Source organism: Rhinopithecus roxellana, chromosome 12 (genome assembly GCF_007565055.1).
Source record: "Rhinopithecus roxellana isolate Shanxi Qingling chromosome 12, ASM756505v1, whole genome shotgun sequence".
NCBI lineage: Eukaryota > Metazoa > Chordata > Mammalia > Primates > Cercopithecidae > Rhinopithecus > Rhinopithecus roxellana.
The window spans coordinates 116,592,675-116,616,275 of NC_044560.1; the positions used below are offsets into that span (position 1 = coordinate 116,592,675).

General features: G+C 42.4%; 1 protein-coding gene across 4 annotated transcripts in view; it reads right to left on the reverse strand.

Moving 5' to 3' along the window:
- ZNF841 (zinc finger protein 841) overlaps positions 1–23,601 on the reverse strand; it is a 47,921-nt gene that overhangs the window by 7,637 nt on the left and 16,683 nt on the right. Inside the window, exons 3-8 of one of the 4 annotated variants that reach the window (XM_030942024.1) lie at positions 21,139–21,250; positions 20,494–20,693; positions 18,793–18,935; positions 15,611–15,702; positions 5,440–5,566; positions 4,574–4,705 (exon numbers count right to left, since the gene is read on the reverse strand). In XM_030942024.1, coding sequence (XP_030797884.1) covers positions 4,574–4,705; positions 5,440–5,566; positions 15,611–15,625 — 274 coding nt within the window. In that variant the 5' untranslated portion in view covers positions 15,626–15,702; positions 18,793–18,935; positions 20,494–20,693; positions 21,139–21,250. Of the gene's footprint in view, positions 1–4,573; positions 4,706–5,439; positions 5,567–15,610; positions 15,703–18,792; positions 18,936–20,493; positions 22,241–23,601 lie in introns of those variants that run through there. The other 3 variants (XM_030942022.1, XM_010376537.2, XM_010376536.2) reach the window with 3 other exon arrangements.

A 23,601-nucleotide genomic window follows, 5' to 3' on the forward strand; every position in this document is an offset into this window, starting at 1 on the left:
AGTAAGAGAAACAACAAAAAAAATCTAAAAGAGATACAGAAAACACTTAACAAAACGGCAATATAAGTCCTTTTCTATCAGTAATTACATTAAATGTAAGTGGTTTATACTCCACAGTCAGAAGACAGAGACTGGCTGAATGAATTTCTAAAACTGGCTTCACCTACACACTATCCAGAAAATACTCATTTTAATTCAAAGGACATACGTAAGCTGAATTGAAGGGATGAAAAAAGATATCCCCTATAAATGGTAACAGAAAGACATCAGCGGTGGCTAAACTGATGTCAGTCGAAATAGACTTTATGTCAAAACTGGAGACAAAGAAGGGCATTATATAATGATGGAAAGGTGAATTAACTAGGAAGATATAATAATATGTGCCTATTATAGCAATCCTCAATATGTGAAGCAAAATTAATACAACTAAAGGGAGAAGTAGTTTCACAGTAATAATAAGAGACCTCAATGGCCTATTTTTACTTATAAATAGGACAATCAGAAGAAAAATAAGGAACTAGAGAACCTAAACTATACATCAAATTGAACCTAACCTATATATGCATAACACAACATCCAAAAATAGCGCAATACAAATTTTTCAGAACTGCACGTGAAACATTTTTCAAAAGAAATATTGGAAAAGAAAATTTTTTTTAACTTTTTAAAGACTAAAATCATAAAGCATAACTTATCCCATCATAATAAAATAAAACTAGAGATCAAGAAAGAAAATTAGATTATCAACAAATATGTGGAAACAACATACTCTTAGGCCAGTGTGGTGGCTCACACCTGTAATCCCAGCAATTTGGGTGGCAGAGGCAGGTGGATCACCTGAGGTCAGGAGTTCAAGATCAGCCTGGCCAACATAGTGAAACCCAGGCGTGGTGGCAGACACCTATAATCCCAGCTACTCGGGAGGGTGAGACAGGAGAATCGCTTGAACCCAGGAAGTAGAGGTTACAGTGAGCTGAGGTTGCACCACTACATTCCAGCCTGGACAACAAGAGCGTAACTCCATCTCAAAGAACAAAAACAAAAACAAATAAAACCATACACTTAAACAGCCACTATGTCAAATTAGAAATCACAAGGGAAATTTTAAAAAATCTCAAAACAAAGGAAAATGAAAATAGAACATACCAATACTTGGGAATGCAGAAAAGAGTGCTAAGATAGAAAATCTATAGATATAAATGCTAACATTAAAATAGAAAGCTATCCAATGAAACAGAATAGGAAACCCAGAAATATAGCCACACACCTACAACCACCTGATCTTTTACAGTCAACAAAAACAATTGGGAAAAGACATTCTATTCAACAAGGATGCTAGAAAAACTGGCTAGCCATAAACAGAAGAATGAAACTGGACTCCTATCTCTCATCATATACAAAAATTAATTCAAGATGAATAAAGAATTACATGTAAGACTTCAAGCTACAAAAATTCTAGAAGAAAATATAGGGAAAACTTTTCTGGACAAAATACAAGTTTTTTTTTTTTTTTTCTTTTTTTTTTTTTAGAGACAGAGTGTTCTTCCTCTGTCACCCAGGCTGAAGTACAGCAGCGTGATCTCAGCTCAATGCAACGCCTGTCTCCTGGGTTCAAGAAATTCTCTTGTCTCAGCCTCCCAACTAGCTGAGATTACATGCATGCACCACCACACCTGGCTAATTTTTTTGTACTTTTAGTAGAAACAGGGATTCACCATGTTGGTCAGGCTAGTTTTGAACTCCTGACCTCAGACCTCAAAATGATCCGCCCGCCTTGGCCTCCCAAAGTGCTGGGATTGCTCCTGGCCCAATACAAGTTTTTAAGAGAATTTATTCTTCATTGCTTGAGCATCATGAAAAAATATATAGGTTTTATAAATAGTAGAGAAGCCCCTGAAGTGTAAGAAACGGGCTAAGCGTAAAATGAAGTTAGATTTTTAAATAATGATTCAGTATAACATGATGGACATGAATGTAGACAGGAGAATAGTCATTATAATATAGCATTTGTTCCAAGAAAGAAAAAAACAGTGCAATTTGAACACTCAGCAAGCTATATTTAGGAAACTGAAACTTATTACAGAAAAGCAATGTATGTTATATAACAAAGAATGATCAATCTATTTTTTTTTTTTTTTTTGAGACGGAGTCTGGCTCTGTCGCCCAAGCTGGAGTGCGGTGGCCGGATATCAGCTCACTGCAAGCTCCGCCTCCCAGGTTCACGCCATTCTCCTGCCTCTGCCTCCCAAGTAGCTGGGACTACAGGCGCCCGCCTCGTCGCCCGGCTAGTTTTTTGTATTCTTTAGTAGAGACGGGGTTTCACCGTATTAGCCAGGATGGTCTCGATCTCCTCACCTTGTGATCCGCCCGTCTCGGCCTCCCAAAGTGCTGGGATTACAGGCTTGAGCCACCGCGCCCGGCCGATCAATCTATTAAATGGTATTTCCACAATTAAGATAGTAACTTAAAAAATTATGTTCAAGATATTAAAAATTTCCAACTTAAAAACTGTAATCAATTTAATTGACAAACATATACTTTCATAGTAGGAATGAAGTCAGGTGAAACAGAAGTAAAAGCAATGACTGAAACTGTCAACACAACACTATGGAGTTTGTATAAGTTTTAGGGAAACTGCTGCTGAGCTATACCATCTGTACTAGAGAAGGAAATCTTGTAAAATACATAAAACAATATGCATTTCCCAACACAACACTACCACACATAGAAACATAAAACAAAGAAAACTGAGTATCCTCAAAACTATGGAACTGATTGTTACATAAATAAAAACAAAGATCATTTATAATACATGAAAGTGCATCACATGAAAGCAATGGCTGCTTAAAACAAACTTTGTGGACTTAAAAAAAATAAGCCTCATTCAACTTCATTAGCTTCCTCAAGATCAAAGTCGTACTCACTGTAAACAAAAATACTGGGGAAGAAAAGTGTGGCATGAGCAGTGGTTCAGGCAACCACCCTGCAGAGATGAAGCTGTGAACTTGGACAATGTTCTCCCTGAGAGAAATTCCTCTTTTTTTTTTTTTGAGATGAAGTCTTGTTTTTGTCCCCCAGCTTGTCCCCCAGGCTGGAGTGCGATGGCACGATCTCGGCTCACAACTTCCGCCTCCCGGGTTCAAGTGATTCTCCTGCCTCAGCCCCCTGAGTAGCTGGGATTACAGGCACCTGCCACCACGCCCGGCTAATTTTTGTATTTTTAGTAGAGACGGGGTTTCACCAAGTTGGCCAGCTGGTCTAGAACTCCTAACCTCAGGTGATCCACCCGCCTCAGCCTCCCAAAGCGCTGGGATTATAGGCATGAGCCACCGCGCCTGGCCTGGGAGAAATTCCTACACCATTCACTGCTAGCTCAAAAAAGAGGACCATTAGTATATGAGATCAACATTGCCACAGTACCCTTGAGAGATACTTTTGTGACATTTCTCAGAAACCAGGCTCTTGTGATGCTCTCTATCTGAATATCATGATAAATGCTGATCATTCTACTCTGACTTTAATAGTCACATCTGTATGTAGCAAGATGATGTTAAAACTCATTACTCAAAGTGCTCTCCTTCAAAAATTTTCTCTTACCCAGTAAACCCACTCCATAAGATAGTCCACGAGATATTCATAACCCCAAGATGGGTTATCACAGCAGGAAAAAAGGATAAAATGTCAGACCCTAGAAATGTGTTTATTCAAAGCCAAGTCTCAGAGGCAAAAAAAATCACACAAACATAAAAGAGAATGCAAGATCAGAAATAGCCAAGGCATAAACAAGACAGAGAAAAACACAGGAGTTGGATTGTGAGGGATCTTGAAATGAGACTCTGCTCTGTCCACAGATCCCAAACTAAGTGTGAAGACAGAGATATGCTCCCTGTGTAGGACTAAGAATAAAGAGAGGATCTTTGTGTCAACTGTCTTTACAATTCTTCTATGTAACAATCTCAGGAGACCCAACTCATTCCCCTGTCACATACCCAAGAAGAGTGTTCAAAGAAGAACTAAGAAAATGGCTGAGGGACCTGAACAGGAAGAGGGCTGAAGACAGTCCCGTGTAGTTCTAGGACCTCAGCTTCAAAGGAAGGGCAACCAATGTTTCCCCATCTCCTGACCAGCACTTTCAAGTATACAAAATGAGGTGGAACCAGAAAAGCTCCAGGCATCAGGACTATGGAGCCCTCAGCTCTAATCTATATGGATCAGAGAACTGAGGATCAGACGGAATCAAGAACAGGAGGAGAGACCACACGGGAAAGAGACTTCTTTGAAAAGGCCCTTCCCATGTCACAGAGTCAAAGCATCAAGAGTTCAGAGAATTCAGATGACACTGTGGTTCATCAAAACAGTCTTGTCCTTTGCTCTGTTTGAGCTGCAGCAACCCGTGGAGAGTGAAAGGGTAAACTTATACGTGTCTGGAGAGCAAAGTGATAAGCAGGAAAGAAGAAAAATTTTGGAGCTCACAGAAAATCAAATTTGTTTCCCCACAGAACTCTCCCACTTGCAGAGTTTTATACACGCAGTTTCATCATGCTGCTTCCATTGTGCCTATCTGAGCTCTTACCTGTGATCACGCCTGTCATGCATTCCCCCCAATTTGGGTTCCTTGCTATTTTCACTTGGCTCACCACAGTCCAGGGCTCTTTCCCTTCCTCCAACATGGAGATAATATTCAGGTCAGGAAGACAGAGTCCTGCTTACAAAAAAAAGAAAGAATATGTCCCATGGTTTTTCCAGAACCCAGCCTAATGTTTAGGTAGAAGAGAAAACACTGCAGTTGAATCTCTAAAATATTTCACAAACTCATCCATTGATTGCCTCCTTCTGAATGTTTAGGGAACACTATAAGATGCAGATATCTAGCTCTCTCCCAAGAAATACTGAATCAAAAACACAGGGATAGGCCAAGCGTACTGGCTCAAGCCTGTAATCTCAGCACTTTCGGAGGCCAAGACGGGAAGATGGCTTCAGCACAGGAGTTCAAGATCAGCCTGGGCAACAGAGTGAAACCCTGTCTCTACCTGGGCATGGTGTTGCACACCCATAGTCCCAGCTACTTGGGAGGCTAAGGTGGGAGGATGGCTTGATCCCAAGAAGCTAAGGTTGCAGTGTGCCGAGATCACACCACTGCATTCCAGCCTGGGTGACAGACTGAGACTGTGTCAAAAAAAAAAAAAAAACACAGGGATAGAAAACAGGAACAGGGAATTGGATATATTAACTCTGCCATAAGGTTTTATACGTACCTCAGCTCTGGAACCACCACTAACGTACAAAGAAGGAAGCAGAATATCCATGAAGCTTTTTATTTGTGAGTCAACAAGGCTTCAATCTCTGTCAAATAATGTAGGGCCTCCCAAGAAACACAATAAGGAAAGTACAAAAATGCACAAGGGCAGATCCTAACTTCTAGAGGAAAATTATCCTCACCCAGGAAGCCCAGGTTCCTGTAGTTCTCCAACATCACGTCCCTGTATAAAGCTTTCTGAATAGGGTCCAGGCATTTCCACTCCTCCTGAGAGAATTCTATGGCCACATCCCTGAATGTCAAAGATCCCTGAAATGAAAACATATTTCAAGATGAGCAATGGGTGAGCTCTTATCTTAACATAAGATGAGAAGAGAACTGTCACATCAATTTGATTGAAGTGTGTGTTTTGACATATCCATTAAAAGCATCTGTGAGATAATTATGTGTCCCTAATTTTGGGTTTTATAAAATTCAATAGGAGATTAGGATTTTATCTACATCAGTGCACATTTCTCACTTCTGCAAACAAAATAAGAAATAAACACATGGTTATCCCCATGAAAGTTTTAGATATTATATTTGTTACACCAAGTGAGGTGTCCAGATGAGCTAGATTACAAGTGGTGTCTTCAGAGATGACAATGTTCTTAGTGGCTTTAAAGAAAGGTCAGAAACTAAAAACTGACGACAAGAGCAACAACAAGGACTAAAGTTTTGGAACACTCCCCATGTGCTCCAAAGGCTTTACATGTTCTAACTCAAATGATGACATAATAACCTAGGACAGAAATATTTCTTCCCAGCTTACTAGAAGACAACTGTGTCACAGACAGGCAAAGAAACTCGCCTAGGTCAACAACCTGCCAACAGCAGAGCAAGCACCTGAACCCAGATGTCTAAAAATGAGAGTTGAATCAACAGAATCCAAGAGTTATATAACTGAATATGTCTTAGTCTTTCTGTGCAGCTATAACAAAATAAAAGAGACTAGTTTATGAACAATAGAAATGTATTTCTCATGATTCTGCTGGCTGGGGAATCCCCAGATCAAGGTGTCAGCAGGACTGATGTCTGCTGAGGGCTGATCCCTGCTTCGAAGATGATGTCTTGTTGCTGCATCCTCTGGAGGTGAGGAACGCTGTTTCCCCACATGGCAGAAGGGACGGAGGGGCAAAAAGCAGTGAATTCCCTAGAATAAGCCTTTTGATATCTCATTGAAAAGAACACCATATCCCATTGATAAAGTCAGACCCCTCCCGATCCAATCTCTTCCTAAAGGCCACACCTCATAATTCTTGGAGATTAGGCATTAGGGATTAAGTGAACATCAACTGTGGACGAGAAAAAACACTCAGACCACAGCATTCCATCCCTGCCCCCCTAAATTCATGTACTTCTCACACACAAAATACATTCCATCCCAATGGCTCTCAAAGCCTTAACTTTTTCTAGTACCAATTCAGAAGTCTATAGTCCAGAGCTGCATCTAACTACAATCTAAATCAGATATGAGTGAGACTCAAAGGTGTTTCATCTGGAGGCAAACTCCTCTCCAACTGTGAACCTGTGAAATCAAATGAGTTATGTGCTTCCAAAATACAATGGTGGGGCAGACACAGGTTAGATATTTCAATTCCAAAAGGGAGAAACAGGAAAGAAGAGATAGCTGTTCCCATGTAAGTCTGAAACCCAACAGGGCACACACATTAAATACTAAGGCTTGACAATAATCTTCTTTGACTCCATGACCCACCTTCTAGACATTCTGGAGAAGAGGTAGGGTCCCCAATGTCTTGGGGATCCCTGCCCCAATAGTTTTGTTGGGATCATCCCACGTGGAAGTTCTTACACACTGTGGTCGAGTCCCTGTAGCTCTCCTGAGCTACATACCGGTGACTCTACAGTTCTGGGGTCTCAGGGGTGACCCTGCTCCCAGGGCTCTATTCGACCTTATCCTAATAGGGACTCTGAGTTGGCACTTCCTCCATGGCTTTGCTTCACATGGCTCTGATGGGGACCCTATGAGGTGGTCTCAACTCCATGGGTCGACTGAGCATGGCCCTGGTGGGGACTTTCTGTGGCAGCCTCACCCCTATGGCATTTCTGTGCCTGGGCTCCAAGGATCTCTGAGGCATTCCTTGAAATCTAGGTGGACATTGCCATGGGTCCACAACTCATGCCCTCTGCACACTTGCAGTTAGCACTGTGTGGATGCCGCCAAGGTTTACAATTTGTGTGTGTCCTCCGTGGTGGTGGCTAGAGTAGCACTTGGGCCCACCTGAACCACAGCTGGGGTAGCCAAGGAGCACTGCTCTGAAATACAGAGATCACAGACCTGAGGTATCAGGGTTCCAAAGTCCAAAGGGGACCCTAGGCCCCTCACTTGAAACTACTCTGCCCTCAAGGACCTGGCACTCTGGACCTATAATGGGCACAGCAGTCTCAAAAGATCTTTAAAATGCCTTTGGGGTCATTCTCCCATTGTCTTGATAATCAGGACCTGGCTTACTTCTATCCATACTAATCCTATGAAACATTGCTTGGCTACACCTCCCTTGGTTTTCTCTCCTAAACACACTTTTAATTCTGTACATGACCAGGTTGAGAATTTTCCAAATCTTTATACTGGGCTTCTCCTTTGATTTGTAATTATGTCTTTAACTCATGTGTCTCTTCTTGCATTTTACTATCAACAGTTCGGAGAAGCCAAGCCACAACTTGAACAATTTGCTTTAAGATTTTTTTCTGCCAAACATCTTACTTCATCATTCTTAAATTCTGCTTTCCACAAAGTACTAGGATACGGACATAATCCAGACAAATTCCTTGCTGTTACTTTGTTACAAAGATAGCCTTTGCTCCAGTTTCCAGTAAATATTCCTCATTTCCATGACACCTCATAAGAATTGCCTTTACTGTCTGCATTCCTACCAACATTCTGATCACAACCACTTAAGATAATCTCTAAGACTCAGGATTTCTCTACAGCTCTCCTCTTTTGAGCCCTCACCAGAATTGCCTTTAATGCTCTGCTCATGGCAAAACCAGCTTTTTTCAGAATTCAGAATGCCAGTATCTATGCATTACTCATTTCCAAAGCTGCTTCACATTTTTAGTTATTTATTATAGCAACACCCTACTTCTGGTACTAATTTCTATCTTAGTTTGTGTTGCTATAACAAAATACTTTAGATGCTAATGTATAAACAACAAATTTATTTCTCATAGTTGTCAAACAAGGATGACCAAGATGAAGGTGCCAGTAAGTTGGTTGTCTGGTGAGGGCCTCATTCCTTGAAGGAGGGTCTCATTCCTTGTTGCTAAGTCTTCTGGGGACAGAAATGAATAGTGTGTCCTCACATTATGGAAGGCAGAAAATTAAGGGAGCACTCCCTTCAATGTGGAGGTCTCTTATAATTAGAAATGGTCCAGGCCGGGCGCGGTGGCTCAAGCCTGTAATCCCAGCACTTTGGGAGGCCGAGACGGGCGGATCACGAGGTCAGGAGATCGAGACCATCCTGGCTAATACGCTGAAACCCCGTCTCTACTAAAAAAATACAAAAAAACTAGCCGGGCGACGAGGCGGGCGCCTGTAGTCCCAGCTACTCGGGAGGCTGAGACAGGAGAATGGCGTGAACCCGGGAGGCGGAGCTTGCAGTGAGCTGAGAGCCGGCCACAGCACTCCAGCCTGGGCCGCAGAGCAAAACTCCGTCTCAAAAAAAAAAAAAAAAAAAAAAAAAAAAGAAATGGTCCTAATTCCATTGATAAGTGCAGAGCCCTAGAGACTTAATCACCTCCCAAATAACATCTTTTAATCCTATTGCAACAAGGATTTTCTACATGAATATTGGAGAGAATACCATCATTCAAACCACAGCACAAAAAGTACACTGATAGAGGGTTGCCTGAGAAAACTTGAAGCAAGTTCAAGATTAACTTGGAACTGCATAAAATGGGTGTGGTGGCTCACGCCTGTATCTCAGCACCTTGGGAGGCCAAGGTGGGTGGATCATGAGGTCAAGAGATCAAGACCATCCTAGCCAACATGGTGAAACCCCATCTCTACTAAAAATACAAAAATTAGCTGGGCATGGTGGCGTGCACCTGTAGTCCCAGCTACTGGGGAGGCTGATGCAGAATTGCTTGAACCTGGGAGGTGGAGGGTGCAGTGAGCCGAGATCATGCCACTGCACTCCAGCCTGGCAACAGAGCGAGGCTCCGTCTCAAAAAAAAAAAAAAAAAACATCCTATAAGCACACACATGCACACACATAATACATTACTAACCCATTCACATAATATAGAAAAAAATTTTTTAAATTCAGCAAATCACTGGGAAGAAGAAACACATAAAAAAGTTTTTAAAGAAAAAACATTTTAAGGCCATAGAAACATTTAAGATACAATGTTCAACTGTGTTCCCAAGCCTGTATCTTAAGTAGAGAAAAGAAAAAAATTAAAATAAAACAAAGTAAATAATTTCAACTCTGAAAAGATAATAAGCTGATTTATGAAATGATGATGTTGTCAATAAAAACCAATGCGTGCAAACATTTAAATTAACTGAAATAAGAAGCTATCTGTCAATGACATATTTTTTGGATGACTTTTTAAATCGTTATTCTTAGGCATGCATGTTTTAGCATGCTTGGGACAATGAAAATGCATAAATTGTACTTCATTTACTTCGTACTTAGTACTTCATTTACTTATTTTGTACTTATTCAATAATAGGCTGGAGGAAATGGTACAAAATTTTAAAAGCATATAAACTTTTACTACAATTACTATTAAATGCGTATATTTAAATATCTAAGTGCAATTTTATCCATTAAATTTAGCTACTTATGCATTAACAAAAGCCAAATGGAGTTTATTAGTTCATTCCACCAATAAATAAAACAGTGATTCAAGATTAGGTGGTTTATTAGTGTAATACATTAAAATTTAACAGATTAAGATAGAAACAGTATGTACTGCAGCAGTATATGCTTGCATAAATTATTAGAAAATTTAAAAATCATGTCAAGAGGCCGGGCGCGGTGGCTCAAGCCTGTAATCCCAGCACTTTGGGAGGCCGAGACGGGCGGATCACGAGCTCAGGAGATCGAGACCATCCTGGCTAACACGGTGAAACCCCGTCTCTACTAAAAAATGCAGAAAACTAGCCGGGCGAGGTGGCGGGCGCCTGTAGTCCCAGCTACTCGGGAGGCTGAGGCAGGAGAATGGCGTAAACCCGGGAGGCGGAGCTTGCAGTGAGCTGAGAAACGGCCACTGCACTCCAGCCTGGGAGACTGAGCGAAACTCCGTCTAAAAAAAAAAAAAAAAAAAAAAAAAAAAAAAAAAAAATCATGTCAAAAAGGAAATCTGTAAAAAATAAACAAAAACCACAAACTGTTATTAAGGAAATATATTTCACCCAACAAGTGAAACACTGGATTCATCTGGAAAAATATTTCACCAAACAAGTGAAACATTGAATTCATTTCCTCTAAATTAAGTAAGAGAAAAGGGGGTTGGCCAGGCCTCCTGTCATTCACCACTGCACTGGATGTCTGAGCAGCAGCAAAGAGAAAAGGTGGGAGGGAAAAAGGCAAGGAGCAGATAGAGCCAAAGAGTTAGATCTACTAAAATTGAGAGATAACATGATTGTGGCCGGGCATGGTGGCTCATGCCTGTAATCCCAGTACTTTGGGAGGCCGAGGTGGGTGGATCACCTGAGGTTGGCAGTTAGAGACCAGCCTGATCAACATGGAGAAACCCCATCTCTACTAAAAACACAAAATTAGCCATGCGTGGTGGCACATGCCTATAATCCCAGCTACTAGGGAGGCTGAGGCAGGAGAATCGCTTGAACCTGGGAGGTGGAGCTTGCCATGAGTTAAGATCGCGCCATCGCATTCCAGCCTGGGCAACAAGAGCGCAATTCCGTCTCAGAAAAAAAAAAAAAAAAAAGAGAGATAACATGATTGCAACCCAGAAAAAGAATATTTAAGTATACAAACTAGTAATATACTGAAATAATCTTCCTACTTTAGTAACACTAACTTAAAAACAACAACACACACACACACACTTCTAAATTTTCATTAGCATATATACCATGGCACTTAAGTACAAAACATTTTCAGAATTCTGTGAACAAATTATAAAACTATACTGAGTGATATCAGCAAGATAAAGGAACAAGAATCCCCAAACTCTCCAGTCACCACAGTGAAATGATTTTAACAACAATTCATAGACTAATTGCCTCGGGGATAAATCCAGAAAACAGTTACGAGGTTTCTACACCTCAGGCCAACATAAAGCAAACAGTATAGAAGCTCTGAAGGAAAATCCGAAGCATCCACTTGACAGAGACCCAGCCCCTGCCATGCAAGGGTAACAGAAAAGAAACCTACAACTCCCAAGATCATCTAGGGGATGGAAAGGAGCAGAATATCTGTCCAACATCCTGACTCTTCAGATGACCAACTGATGGGCTGGTTTCTCTATTCCTGAATATAAGCACTGACAAGAACAAGGTGAAAGGTTAGGGGCCACTAAGAAAAAGGATGATTGACATAAACCAGTGTGTGCAGTAACACAGACAAACACTAAGTGAAGATCTAGTGCTACAGCTTACTGTAGCACCAAAGTCTGTAATACCAAAGAGAGACAACAGGGGAGCTTCTGGGTAAAAACTAGCAAACATTTTCAATGAAGAGATGACAAGCAAAGGCCCAGAGAGGACAAAATCCCCAGCTAGAAAAGGTGTGGAGGTCTCCAGAATCTACTTGAGTTGACTGCAGAGTGTCCTCCCTGAACAAAGCAACCACCAGTAACTGGGGAGGTAGATGATTTTTCAAATAGTGAAGTGCCAAAAGAAGATAATAAAGCTTACAAAGAAACAGGAAAATATGGTCTATAAAAAGAAACCAATTAAGTCTCTACAAACCTACACTAAAGAAATGGTGATTTACATCTTGGCTTTGAAGAACTAAAAAGAAATGGGGATCGCCCTCAGTATACGCAGGGAATTGGTTCCAAGATTCCCTAAGGAGACCAAAATCTATGGATACTGAAGTCCCTTATATAAAAAGGCATATTATTTGAATATAACCTACTTATATCTTCCCATAGATTTAAATCATCTCTACATTACTTATAATAGCTAATACAATGTAAACGCTACGTAAGTAGTTGTTAAACTGCATTGTTTAGGAAATAATGACAAGAAAAAAAAAGGACTGTACATGCTCCTTGAAACCATCCATTTTTTCTTGCTATTTGTAGTTCATAGTTGGTTCCATCTGTGGCTACATGAGCCATGAATACAGAGGGCTGACTGTATGTGAATTACCAAAGAATCTGAAATAACAGCCACAAGAATGCTCAATGAGTTAAAAGACAGCACACACAGACAAGCTCACAACATCAGGAAAACTATATGAACTATGCATGCAAAGAAGAGTATCAACAGAGACAGAAGCTATAAACTAGAATCAAAAAGAAATTCTGAGGCTGGGCACCGTGGCTCATGCCTGTAATTCCAACACTCTGGGAGGTCAAGGAGGGAGAATTGCTTAAGCCCAGGAGTTCCGAGACCAGCCAGGGCAACATGGCAAAATCCCATCTCTACAAAGACTACAAAAATTAGGCAGGTGGGATGGTGCACGCCTGTAGTCCCAGCTACTCAGGAGGCTGAAGTGGGAGGTTCATTTGAACTCGAGAGGCAGAGGAGGCAGTGATCCAAGATTGTGCCACTGCACTCTAGCCTGGGAAAGGGTGAAACCCTGCCTGAAAACAAAACAAAAGAAAGAAAAAAAGTCGAGCTAAACATACAATAACTGGGTTGAAAAATTCGCTAGATGAGTTCAATAGTGGACTTAATCAGGCAGAAGAAGGAATCCGTGAACTCAAAGGGGATTTTGACAGGGAGGAAAACAAAAACTATAAAAAATAAAGAAAAATAAAGAGAGCATAAGGGGCTCATGGGGAAATTATCAAGCACCAAGAACATACATATTCTGAAAGCCCAATAAATAATGTGAATATACCTAACATTACTGAACTGTAAGCAAACAAACAAGCTTTACTGAAAGACATAATAAAGATTCATGGTCATTCAAACACAAACGAAGTATGTGGGAATTTAATGAAATGTGACTGTTGCATAAAATAAAAGAACCAACAAAATTATGGAAAGAAATAGAGAGGTTTGCCAATCGTCATATGAACCTATTGTGACATTTATAATCTGAAACTTTAAAAGCAATCAAATATAATCTACAAAAAGATATACACAAAAATTCAAATTAAAGATTCAATCAAAAAAAATTCAAAGAAAATGTAAGCAAGAAACATTAGATTTTCAAGAAACTTCGTATTTTATAATCACACCGTGAGCCAGGCCTTCCAAAAGATAAAACAAACATGTATTTATTTTTGTTTTTGTGGTATACCATCCTAAAAGAAGCAATCATTCTTTGAACTGCCAGTGAAGTAACCCTCAGACACTTTTGGTGAAGACAGCATGCACAGAGGCAGCCACAGTGACATTCTTTGCAAAAGTGAAAATTTGGAAAAGATCCATGTCTTCATTTAGAAATTGCTCCAAAAAGGATGCAAAACAAGCTATTAGTGTTTATTAACATAAAAACATGTACATTTCCAAAACTTGCAAAATACAGCAGAACATTCACTGAAGAATTGTTTTCTAAAATCTCATAATGATGTGTAAATGCAACTTGACACCTCTCACTGACTCTTGCCACAGAACTTACAATAGTAGCTCCTCAATCAAACATGAGACATGGTGGAGGATGTGACAGGGAAAAGGAACCTGGGTTCTTCCAGGTGCGTAATTAAAAGAGTGATAGCCTCTTCTAGGATGGTGCATTTCCTATTTTGGTGAATCTGGCAAGATTCCCCACTATCCCAAGTTCAAAGGTGCCCCCTCCCACCAACGACACATGACATTTCCCACTCTTTAAAAAAAAAAAGTACTACTATGTTCTTTTTTCTCCTTGAGGATCTAGAAAAAATAAAAATTCTTTATATGTCCATTTTCCAATTCCTTGGACTGTGAGGACATTTCATTATTTTGTGGAAATCAAAATAAAATAATTTTCATTTCATGCTCAACTTTCTTTTACCGCATTCTGGAAGCTATTTCATATTCTGTAAAGTTTTTAAATACATATGCCTTGATGTCCTTTTCTCAGGTTATAAGTTGTTTTTACTATAAAACTGAAGTGTGTTCTTGATGCCCTGGTTTTTACTTGTTTGCTTACAAATTTTATTGTGTATATTTAAGGTACACAATATAGCAAGATATAGATAGTAAAAAACTCACTACAGTTTAACAAATTAACATATCCATATCTGTTTTCTTTTTTTTTTTTTTTTTTTTGCTTTTGTGGAAAGAACAGCTAAAATCTCATTTAGCATAAATTTCACATATAATAAAATGTTATTCCCTATCATCCTTATGTTGTACCCCCTTCTTAATGCCTAAATTGCATCTCTGCTTGGACTTTCACCACAAAACAAATATATATATCATGTGACGTTTAACATAAAAGAAACGTAATATTTAATAATAATTGGTGGAATGACAGAATTTGGCTGCATCTTCTCTGATATCAAAGTTTGGCTCTTACATCTGAGCAAAATTATAACCGTTTTACAAAAAACAACTGCTGGTAAGAGTCCCTGCAGGAACACCGCATTCTCTGTGGGATGGAGATGCTGAGAATGGCTAAATTAATCAGACATTCAGGTTGATTTCATATTTTAAAAGCAATGATGGGATAAAACGCCCTCTGTCACTGATGTCTGTACCTAGTTTTCCATTCCATTCCCAGTCATTAAGATTGTGGAGTTAGAAAGAATGCCTCATTCATTATAGCTTCAAATGTCGTATAAAATCAGGCAGAAAAGATCTCCCCTTAAAGGCATCTTTTCAAGAATTTATAAGGTATTTGTGCACATTAACATGTGACTTCCACATACAACTTCTCTACTCCTGGTCTACTGAGAGCTGACAGCGCATTCAGATGTTGCCCCTAAACAATCTCTGCTGCCCAAAAGCTGACACCGCAAGACCCACACCCCGTGTCCATCCATGTCTGGGTGTGAGCACTTCCCAGGACCATGCCCAGTGCAGCCTCTTCCCAAGCTTGCGTCACTGGGTCACCGTGAGATCTGGAATCTAAGTGCAGATGAGCAGGACTGAGGGAAGGCATGGGTGAGTGCAAGCAAATGTGTCAGGCAGGATACTTCAGACTCAAAGATTTGCAACTCCAATGCCCTGCAATTCAAAAAGGAAGGAGACAAAGCAATCCACTGAGCGTATCACTCTACCTGGGGAGGAGCCATTCTTGACTCCTTTTCTTTCTTCTTCCTCTTCTGAGCTTCTCTCTCAGTCAATACAATTAATTCTTTAAAAGTCAAATCTGAAAGTCAAAAATACGTTGTTTAATGCTTGGAAACAACATATTCCTTTCTGTGCCACAACCATGCCCACAGGGAAGACCTCAGCATGTGGAGAGACAGCCCACTGCACCAGGGGGATACAAGAATAATATATTCCTACACAAAGACCAACTGAGTTTTTCACCCTTTTCTTCAGAACTTGTTCCCCTCTCGGACACCCTGCAGCAGTGGGGAACTGGACTGGACTATGCTTCCCTTCAGGACACAGACCCATCCCTGATCAAACCCCATAGAGAGCACAGCCCCCTCACCTCCCTGTGGATCACAGGCTGAGCTCAGCTCTCAGAAACGGAAGACACAGAGGCTTGACGCTCAATGGTGGATACAAATTAGAATCAACTTGGGTACCTTAAACAATATGAAGGTTAAGTCTATGCTAACTATTGGAAGTGTAATCTGTGGTAAAAGGGCACAAAACATGTATTTGCAAACTGCCTCAGCATGCTAATGTGAAGCCAGGGTTGAGTACATCTTAAAAGGGGCAAAATTAGCACAGCCCCATCCTCCCAGCTCTGCTCTCCCCTTGGAGCCTCATTGTTACCAGTTTGTAGACAGTAGAAGACAATGGACCAGAAAGAAACACAGAGACACATAATATGCACCAGGGGTAGGGGCAAGGGTGTGGCTGGAGTGTTAAATGGTGAGAGGAGGGTGAGTCACAAAAGTCCCAATGGAGAAGGTGATATCAGAACAAAGACCTCAAGAAGGAAGGATGTTTGCACCTGCAGCTGAGGGGCCAGACAGCCCAGGCAGAGGCCCTGAGGCAGAAGCAACCTTAGCCCAAGGAACAGGAAAGAGGCCTGTGTGGCTGGAGCAGTGGGAGCAGGGAGGACACAGGGAGGAGATGAGGTCAGAGAGGTTCTGGGGAGCAGACTAGGTAGAGACGAGGTATTCAAACACTCTTCTCCCACAGCTCACAGTAATTTAAGAAACTGTGTATTTCCTCACCCTTTTTAAGTAAATACAACTTACCTTTATCACATGAATTAAAGCACTTCTTTTTAATGTCATGTTATTTCAAATATATGCTGACATGTAAAACTAAAGCCAGGAAGTATAGGGTCACCTTCACCTGAGATGTGCAGGAGCACGAGGGAATGTACTTGGGGAGTTCAGGCAGTCACTTTTGGTGGAGATACCTGTTAGTTGGCTGAGCAGACAGCCAAGAGGACAAAAGGACACAGAATTCTAGAGGTCAGGGGACAGGTCTGCAGGGGACATGGAGACGGGTAGGTGGGTGATATGGATCGGCTCTGGGTCCCTGGCCCAAATCTCACACTGAATTGTAATCCCCAGTGTTACTGGTGGGGCCTGGTGGGAGGTGGCTGGATTATGGGGGTGGGTTTGTGTTGAATGGTTTCGCACCACCTCTTGGTGCTGTCCTTATCACAGTGAGTTCTCAGGAGATCTGGTTGTTTAAAAGCATGTAGCGCCTCCCCCCTCACTCTCTCCTGCTCCTGCTCCCGCCATGTGAGACGCCTGCTCCTCCTTCACCTGCCATGACTGGAATCTTCTTGCAGCCTCCCCAGAAGCAGATGCTGCTATGCTTCCTGTGCAGCCTGCAGAACTGTGAGCCAATTAAACCGGTTTTCTTTATAAATTACCCAGTCTCCAGTATTTCATTCTAGCAATTCAAGAATGGCCTAATACAGTGGTGTTTAAATTCATAAGCTGAGATGATGAGGAAACAGTGGGTGTGGAGAGAAACAAGAAGAGGTTCAAGGACTAAACCATGAGTCATTCCCACATTGAGAAACAGTTTGAAGTCAGGACACAGCAGCAGAGAGAAGTGTGAAATGGTCAGGGAGGTGACAAGAAAATCAAATAGCGCCTGACAGGAAAAGAAAGAGTAAAGCAGGAAAAGAAATACATTGGATTTAGAAATGGGGAGGTCACTGGTGACTCTGAAAAATAAAGTTATCAGTGGAATGGTGGGTATGAAAGTTTCATCCGACACATTCAAGACACAGGTGGAGGCAAGAAGTGAAGACAGGGACTCTGAACAAGATTGTAGTGTATTATGCTCTTAAATGAAGCACAGAGAGGGGTACTCACTACAGGCAGAAACACATTAACGGTATGTTTTGGTTTAATTAGGGCACAGTGGAAGGAAACTAGAGGCTTTAGGGTCTGTGTGTGTGCATGCATTTAATGGTCAATACACCACCATCAGTAAACACTGTTTAAAGTAATTCTGTAGAAGGAAAAATGAATAATCAGTTAAACAAATTTTATGGAAGCCCAAAGTATTTTTTTAAACTTATATTTTAAGTTCAGGGGTACATGTGCAGGATATGCAATCGGTTACATAGGTAAATGGGTCATGGGGTTTGTTGTAAGCATTATTTCATCATCCGGGTATTAAGCCTAGTATCTACAAGTTACTTTTCCTGATCATCTCCCTCCTCCCACCCTCCACTCTCAGGTAGGTCCCAGTGTGTGTTGTTTCCCTCTATGTGTCCATGTGTTCTCATCATTTACCTCCCACTTGTAAGTGTATTTGGTTTTCTGTTCTTGTGTTAGTTTGCTAAGGATAATGCCTCCAGCTCCATCCACGTCCTGGGAAAGGACATGATCTTGTTCTTTTTTGTGGGAAGGCCGCTGTTTCGGACTAGCCTCCCGAACTATCAGACCAAGCCAGAATGAAGTCTCTTGTGCTAAGTGCCACATTATCAAACTGAACCTTGAAATGAGCCAGGTTTAGGGGGGGAAAAAAAAACTCTAAAAAATAAACAGGAAAGGCCCAGCATGGTGGCTCATGCTTGTAATCCCAGCACTTTGGGAGGCCGATGTGGGCGGATCACCTGAGGTCTGGAGATCAAGACCAGCCTGGCCAATGTGGTGAAACCCCGTCTCTACTAAAAATACAAAAATTAGCCGGGCGTGGTGGTGCACACCTGTAATGACCCCACCCCCAAATACTGGCACCACTATCTACTAAAGCAGATATCTTCAATGATGCACATGCCCCAGTGAGACCCCAACATCTTCCAAGGAAATTCATTACAAAAAAAAAAAACAAGACTTTCAATGCTCCTTCGAAGACATACCTTGTAGGCCTGGTGTGGTGGCTTACATCTGTAATTCCAGTGCGGTGAGAGGCTGAGGTGGAAAGACTGCTTGAGGCCAGGAGGTAGAAGCTGCAATGAGCGCGAGATCATGCCACTGCTCTCCAGCCTAGGAGACAGAGACCCTGTACCCCCAAAAAAACAAAACGGAACAAAGCCAAAAAAAACACCAAAGACATATCTTGTAGTAACAGTCAGTCATTTCTTGCCCCATTTCTCCCCTCCTTTATCCTCTACTCCATCCTTGAAAAGAAGACAGTTACCACAAATAACTGGATCAAATCACTGCCCTCTGGCTAAATAGGAATTCCAAATATCTTTTTATAAAAATAGATACAAAATGCACAAGCCTTATAGAAAAAACATGATTTTCATCCTCATGAGTACAACTTAAAGAAACATATTTTAAATCAGGGTATAAAGCCACAAATCAATAAATTACAACCACCATCCATATCCAATCAACTGTCACGCATCTGGATGGGGTCCTCTCCCACTTTCTTCACTGCTATGTGCTTCCCTCTCTCATGCTGCGCGTCTTTTTTTCTCCTTTTCTGTTTTTTACCCCTTTCTTTTTCCCTCTTTTATGTCTGTTCTGCCCAACGCTTCACAACTTACTTCACCTCTTGTAGCTCTTTCTCCTCAATCTTTCCAAATGTCCCCAATCTTCACGTATCTCTGCCTCTTTTCCCCCATCTAAGCTCCCTCTCTGCTCTCCTTGTTAAATTCCCTCTTCCCTGTTGCAGTTCCCACTCTCTAGCACCCCCAACTTCCTAGGCTTCCTCCCTGCTGTGGTTCTCTCTACTTTGCTTGTCATTCACTGCCCTCTCTCTCTCTTTCAGTCCCAGCACCACGTAGATCTGTCAGCCACGGCTCCAACTCTTTTACCTTCTCCCTACTGTCTGTCTGCAGTGCCTCCTCCTTTGCCGCCCCACTCTATTTTGCTGCCCTTCATCTCTCTGAAGGTCCCCCTTTTTTTTCTAAATTTCTCTACCTGCTTTTCTCCCCCTGCTACTTTCTCCAACCGTTCTGTTTCACTGTTGCTCTTTGCAAATCCCTAAATTATCATCCATTTTTGCGGTGTATTTACGGGTCTCCCTCATTCTCTTCTCAGTTGTTCCTTTTGCTCCGTCGTTCCCCGTCTTTTCCTCTCCTGATCCCTCTCACCCACACATTCAGTAGGAAAGGGGAGGAATAAGATGCCCACCTCCCGGAAGAGCACATTTTCCAGTGGAGTAAAATTTGGGAACGAAGAACACTGGGTGTCACAAGACAGACTCAGGTCACCTGCCCCAACAGAGAGTAAAGAAAAGCAGTGGCTGTGAAGGGGAAGCCTGGGGAACGGAAGGACCCGGCGTGAGGAGGACACAAGGTGGCGGGGGGACGATGTCTCAGGACAGGGAGGGTCTGCAGAATCCCAGGACCTGGGAGGAGAAGCGGCTCCTTCAGGAGCCGGACAGCGGGCGCTCCCCTCCAGAGGCCGACGAGGGAGAAGCTCGGGGGTCACGAGGGCGCGAACCTCCCGAACGAGGACTAGACTTGGCGCGGGGCCCAAGCAGAGGCTTTTAAGCAGGAAAATGATCTGAATGGGGTTGTCTACATGGTCTTAAGGAAGAAAGGCAGAGAGCAAGAAACAGCCTCAGAGAGATTTTAAACCGAAAGGGAAGCAATTCTCCGACTTACTTGGGACGAATGGGGCTGTTGCGGGTATTTTAAGATCCGTAGCGATCCCCAGGTCACGGGTATGGAGAACCGAGGACTGCGAAGTGTACGTTTAATCCAGGTAGACAAAGCGAAGCAATTGTTTAATCCAGGTAGACCCAAACACACGCATAGCGATGTGGCCTTTCCCAGGAGCGATCTGCTTCCGGGTGTGCAGGAAACTAGGCGAGGAAAAAAAAACCGGGAGGCGCGGGGGCGGGGTCTGGGCGGGGCGCGACTGGGAAAGAGCTTGGCGGAGACTGGGCCTGACTGGGGAGGGGCCCCAGAGGGTGGTGGGAGGCCCGGGCCGGCAGGGGGCGTGACCAGTTGGGGCTTGGCTGGACCGAAAACTGGGATGAAGCGGGGCCTCCAGGGGTGGGCGGGGTCTGTTCTCCAGATTTGGGAGTATTTGTGACTATTTCTTGTCCTGGGAAGCAGCGTTGCTTCTTGCCCATTTTAAGTTAATGTTTCAGAATTTAAGGATGAATCTTAAAGTTGTGGTCCACTTACATGGTCCACTTATATGGTCCATCTTTGTGGAAACTAAGATGATTTATTCTTAACAAGTTGAACTGAATTAAGTCAAAACCGATTTTTCTCAGCCTCGTGGACTCCATCCAGTCTTACCAGAGAAGCTAAAGCTACTCAGTAGTCAGGGAACTAGCATCTCGGTGGAGATTGGATGTGGAGAGGTGACTGGATCCAGGAACCCAGAAGACATTATGCCAATTGAAATGTGCTAGACACAGTGTAGAAAATGAAGTAAGTAGAGGCTCCTCTTCAAAGGGACTTTCCTCCCAGTGTAATTGAGAATAGATAGTAACCTCTGTTAGAAGCAAAATTTACTCAAAGACCTGTGGTAATATTCTTAAGTATCTGCTAACCATAATAAATAAATCAATATACTCTGTGTTCTTAGCTCCCACATTTTAGCCTAGATATTTGCCCTGGCATGCCTGAACTGGTCCAAGCAAGCGTTAGGTCACAGCCTATTCCTCTTCCTTATTTGGAAGTGTTTTTGTCTCAGTCTTCCACAAGTTACTTCCTCTCTTCCTTTGTTCTCCTCTGCCTTTGCCTCTTTTGGGAAGTACTAACGTGCTAGCCAATCGGGTCAAGTACAGAATGTGAGGTCCAGTTCCAACCAATGGAAACCAGACACAGCAGTAGGATGGACACGTCAGGTTATAAATGACCCTGTCTCCTTTGTTCATGTGTGCTCTCGTGACAAGACTGCTAGTGAGCGGCACCCTTTCTGTAGAAAGTAAACTAGCCTTGCTGAGAGCTCCTTTGTCTCAGTGTTGATTTTTGCAACACCGTTCCCAACACACAGAAAGACAAATGCTTCATGCGCTTTCTTACATGTGCTAAGTACGAACGTCAAATTCACAGTAACAAAGTAGAAGGGTGGTTTCCAGGGCTGAGGGTCTTTCCTATGCCTGTCCCACCATTGTATTTTGGAAGCAGATAACTTCTCTGGCTTCACAGATTCACAGCTGGACAAAAATTTTGCCTCAGGATGAACCACACATTGTTTCTCACCCATATGTGATTCAGATAATATTTAGGTGATATTTGGGCCTTAGAGTTGATACTGAAATGGATTAAGACTTTTCAGATGGGCCAGACAAGGTAGCTTAGGCCTGCAACCCCAGCAATTCAGGAGGCCAAGTCTGGCAGATTACTTGAGCTCAGGAGTTCAAGATCAGCCTGGGCACACAGCAAGACCCCCGTCTCTACAGAAGATATAAAAATTAGCCATGCTCAGTGGCACACTCCTGTAGTCCCAGCTACTTGGGCAGCTGAAGTGGCAGGATCACTTAAGGCCAAGGGTTTGAGACCAGCCTGGGCAACATAGTCAGATCCCATCTCTACAAAAAATTAAATTAGCAAGGCATGGTGGCCTGCATGTGTGGTCCCAGCTATTGGGAGGCTGAGGCAGGAGGATCACTTGAGCCCAGGAGGTCGAGACCGCGATGAGTCATGATTACACCACTGCATTCCAGCCTGGGGGACAGAGAGAGACCCTGTCTCAAAAAACAAATACATAAATAAAGATTTTTGTTTGGATGGGAGTGAAGGGATCTTGCATGTAAGGACATAAAGTTTAGGAGTCTAGAACACAGTGTGTTATGAGCAGAATAATTTTCACAAAAAAAATCCTATTTTGGCCGGGCGCGGTGGCTCAAGCCTGTAATCCCAGCACTTTGGGAGGCCGAGACGGGTGGATCACGAGGTCAGGAGATCAAGACCATCCTGGCTAACACGGTGAAACCCCATCTCTACTAAAAAATACAAAAAACTAGCCGGGCGAGGTGGCGGGCGCCTGTAGTCCCAGCTACTCGGCAGGCTGAGGCAGGAAAATGGCGTAAACCCGGGAGGCGGAGCTTGCAGTGAGCTGAGATCCGGTCACTGCACTCCAGCCCGGGCGACAGAGCGAGACTGTCTCAAAAAAAAAAAAAAAAAAAAAAAAAAAAAAAATCCTATCTTGAAGTCCTAATACCCAGTACCTCAGAAGATAACTGTATTTGGATATATGGCATCTACAGGAGTGATTAAGTTAAAATAAGCTTGTTAAAGTGGGCTCTGATCCAATCTGGCTGATTTCTTTATAAGAAGAGGAGATTGGGCTGGGCAAAGTGGCTTGCCCCTGTAGTCTCCACACTTTAGGAGGCCGAGGTGGGCAGTTCCAGCCCAGCCTGGGCAACATGGTGAGATCCCATCTCTACTAAAAATACAAAAATTATCTGGCAATGGTGACTCACACCTGTACTCCCAGCTACTGAAGAGGCTGAGGTGGGAGATTTGCAGAGGTTGCGGTGAGTCAAGATCACACCACTGCACTCCAGCCTGGGAGCCAGAGTGAGACTCTTGTCTCAATCAATAAACAAACAAATAAATAAAAGATAACGCCAAGGTAGCAGGGAGCTAACTTGCTTTCTTCTGTAAGGTGTCTGATGAAAAACTGAAGCAGAAAGTTTATGAGCTATGTATGCTATCTGTGCAGAAGGGCTACATGTCCTGAGCCATAAAGAAAAACAGACTTACAGCTTATCTGCTTCCTGTATTTTGTTTATATGTCCTGGACCATGA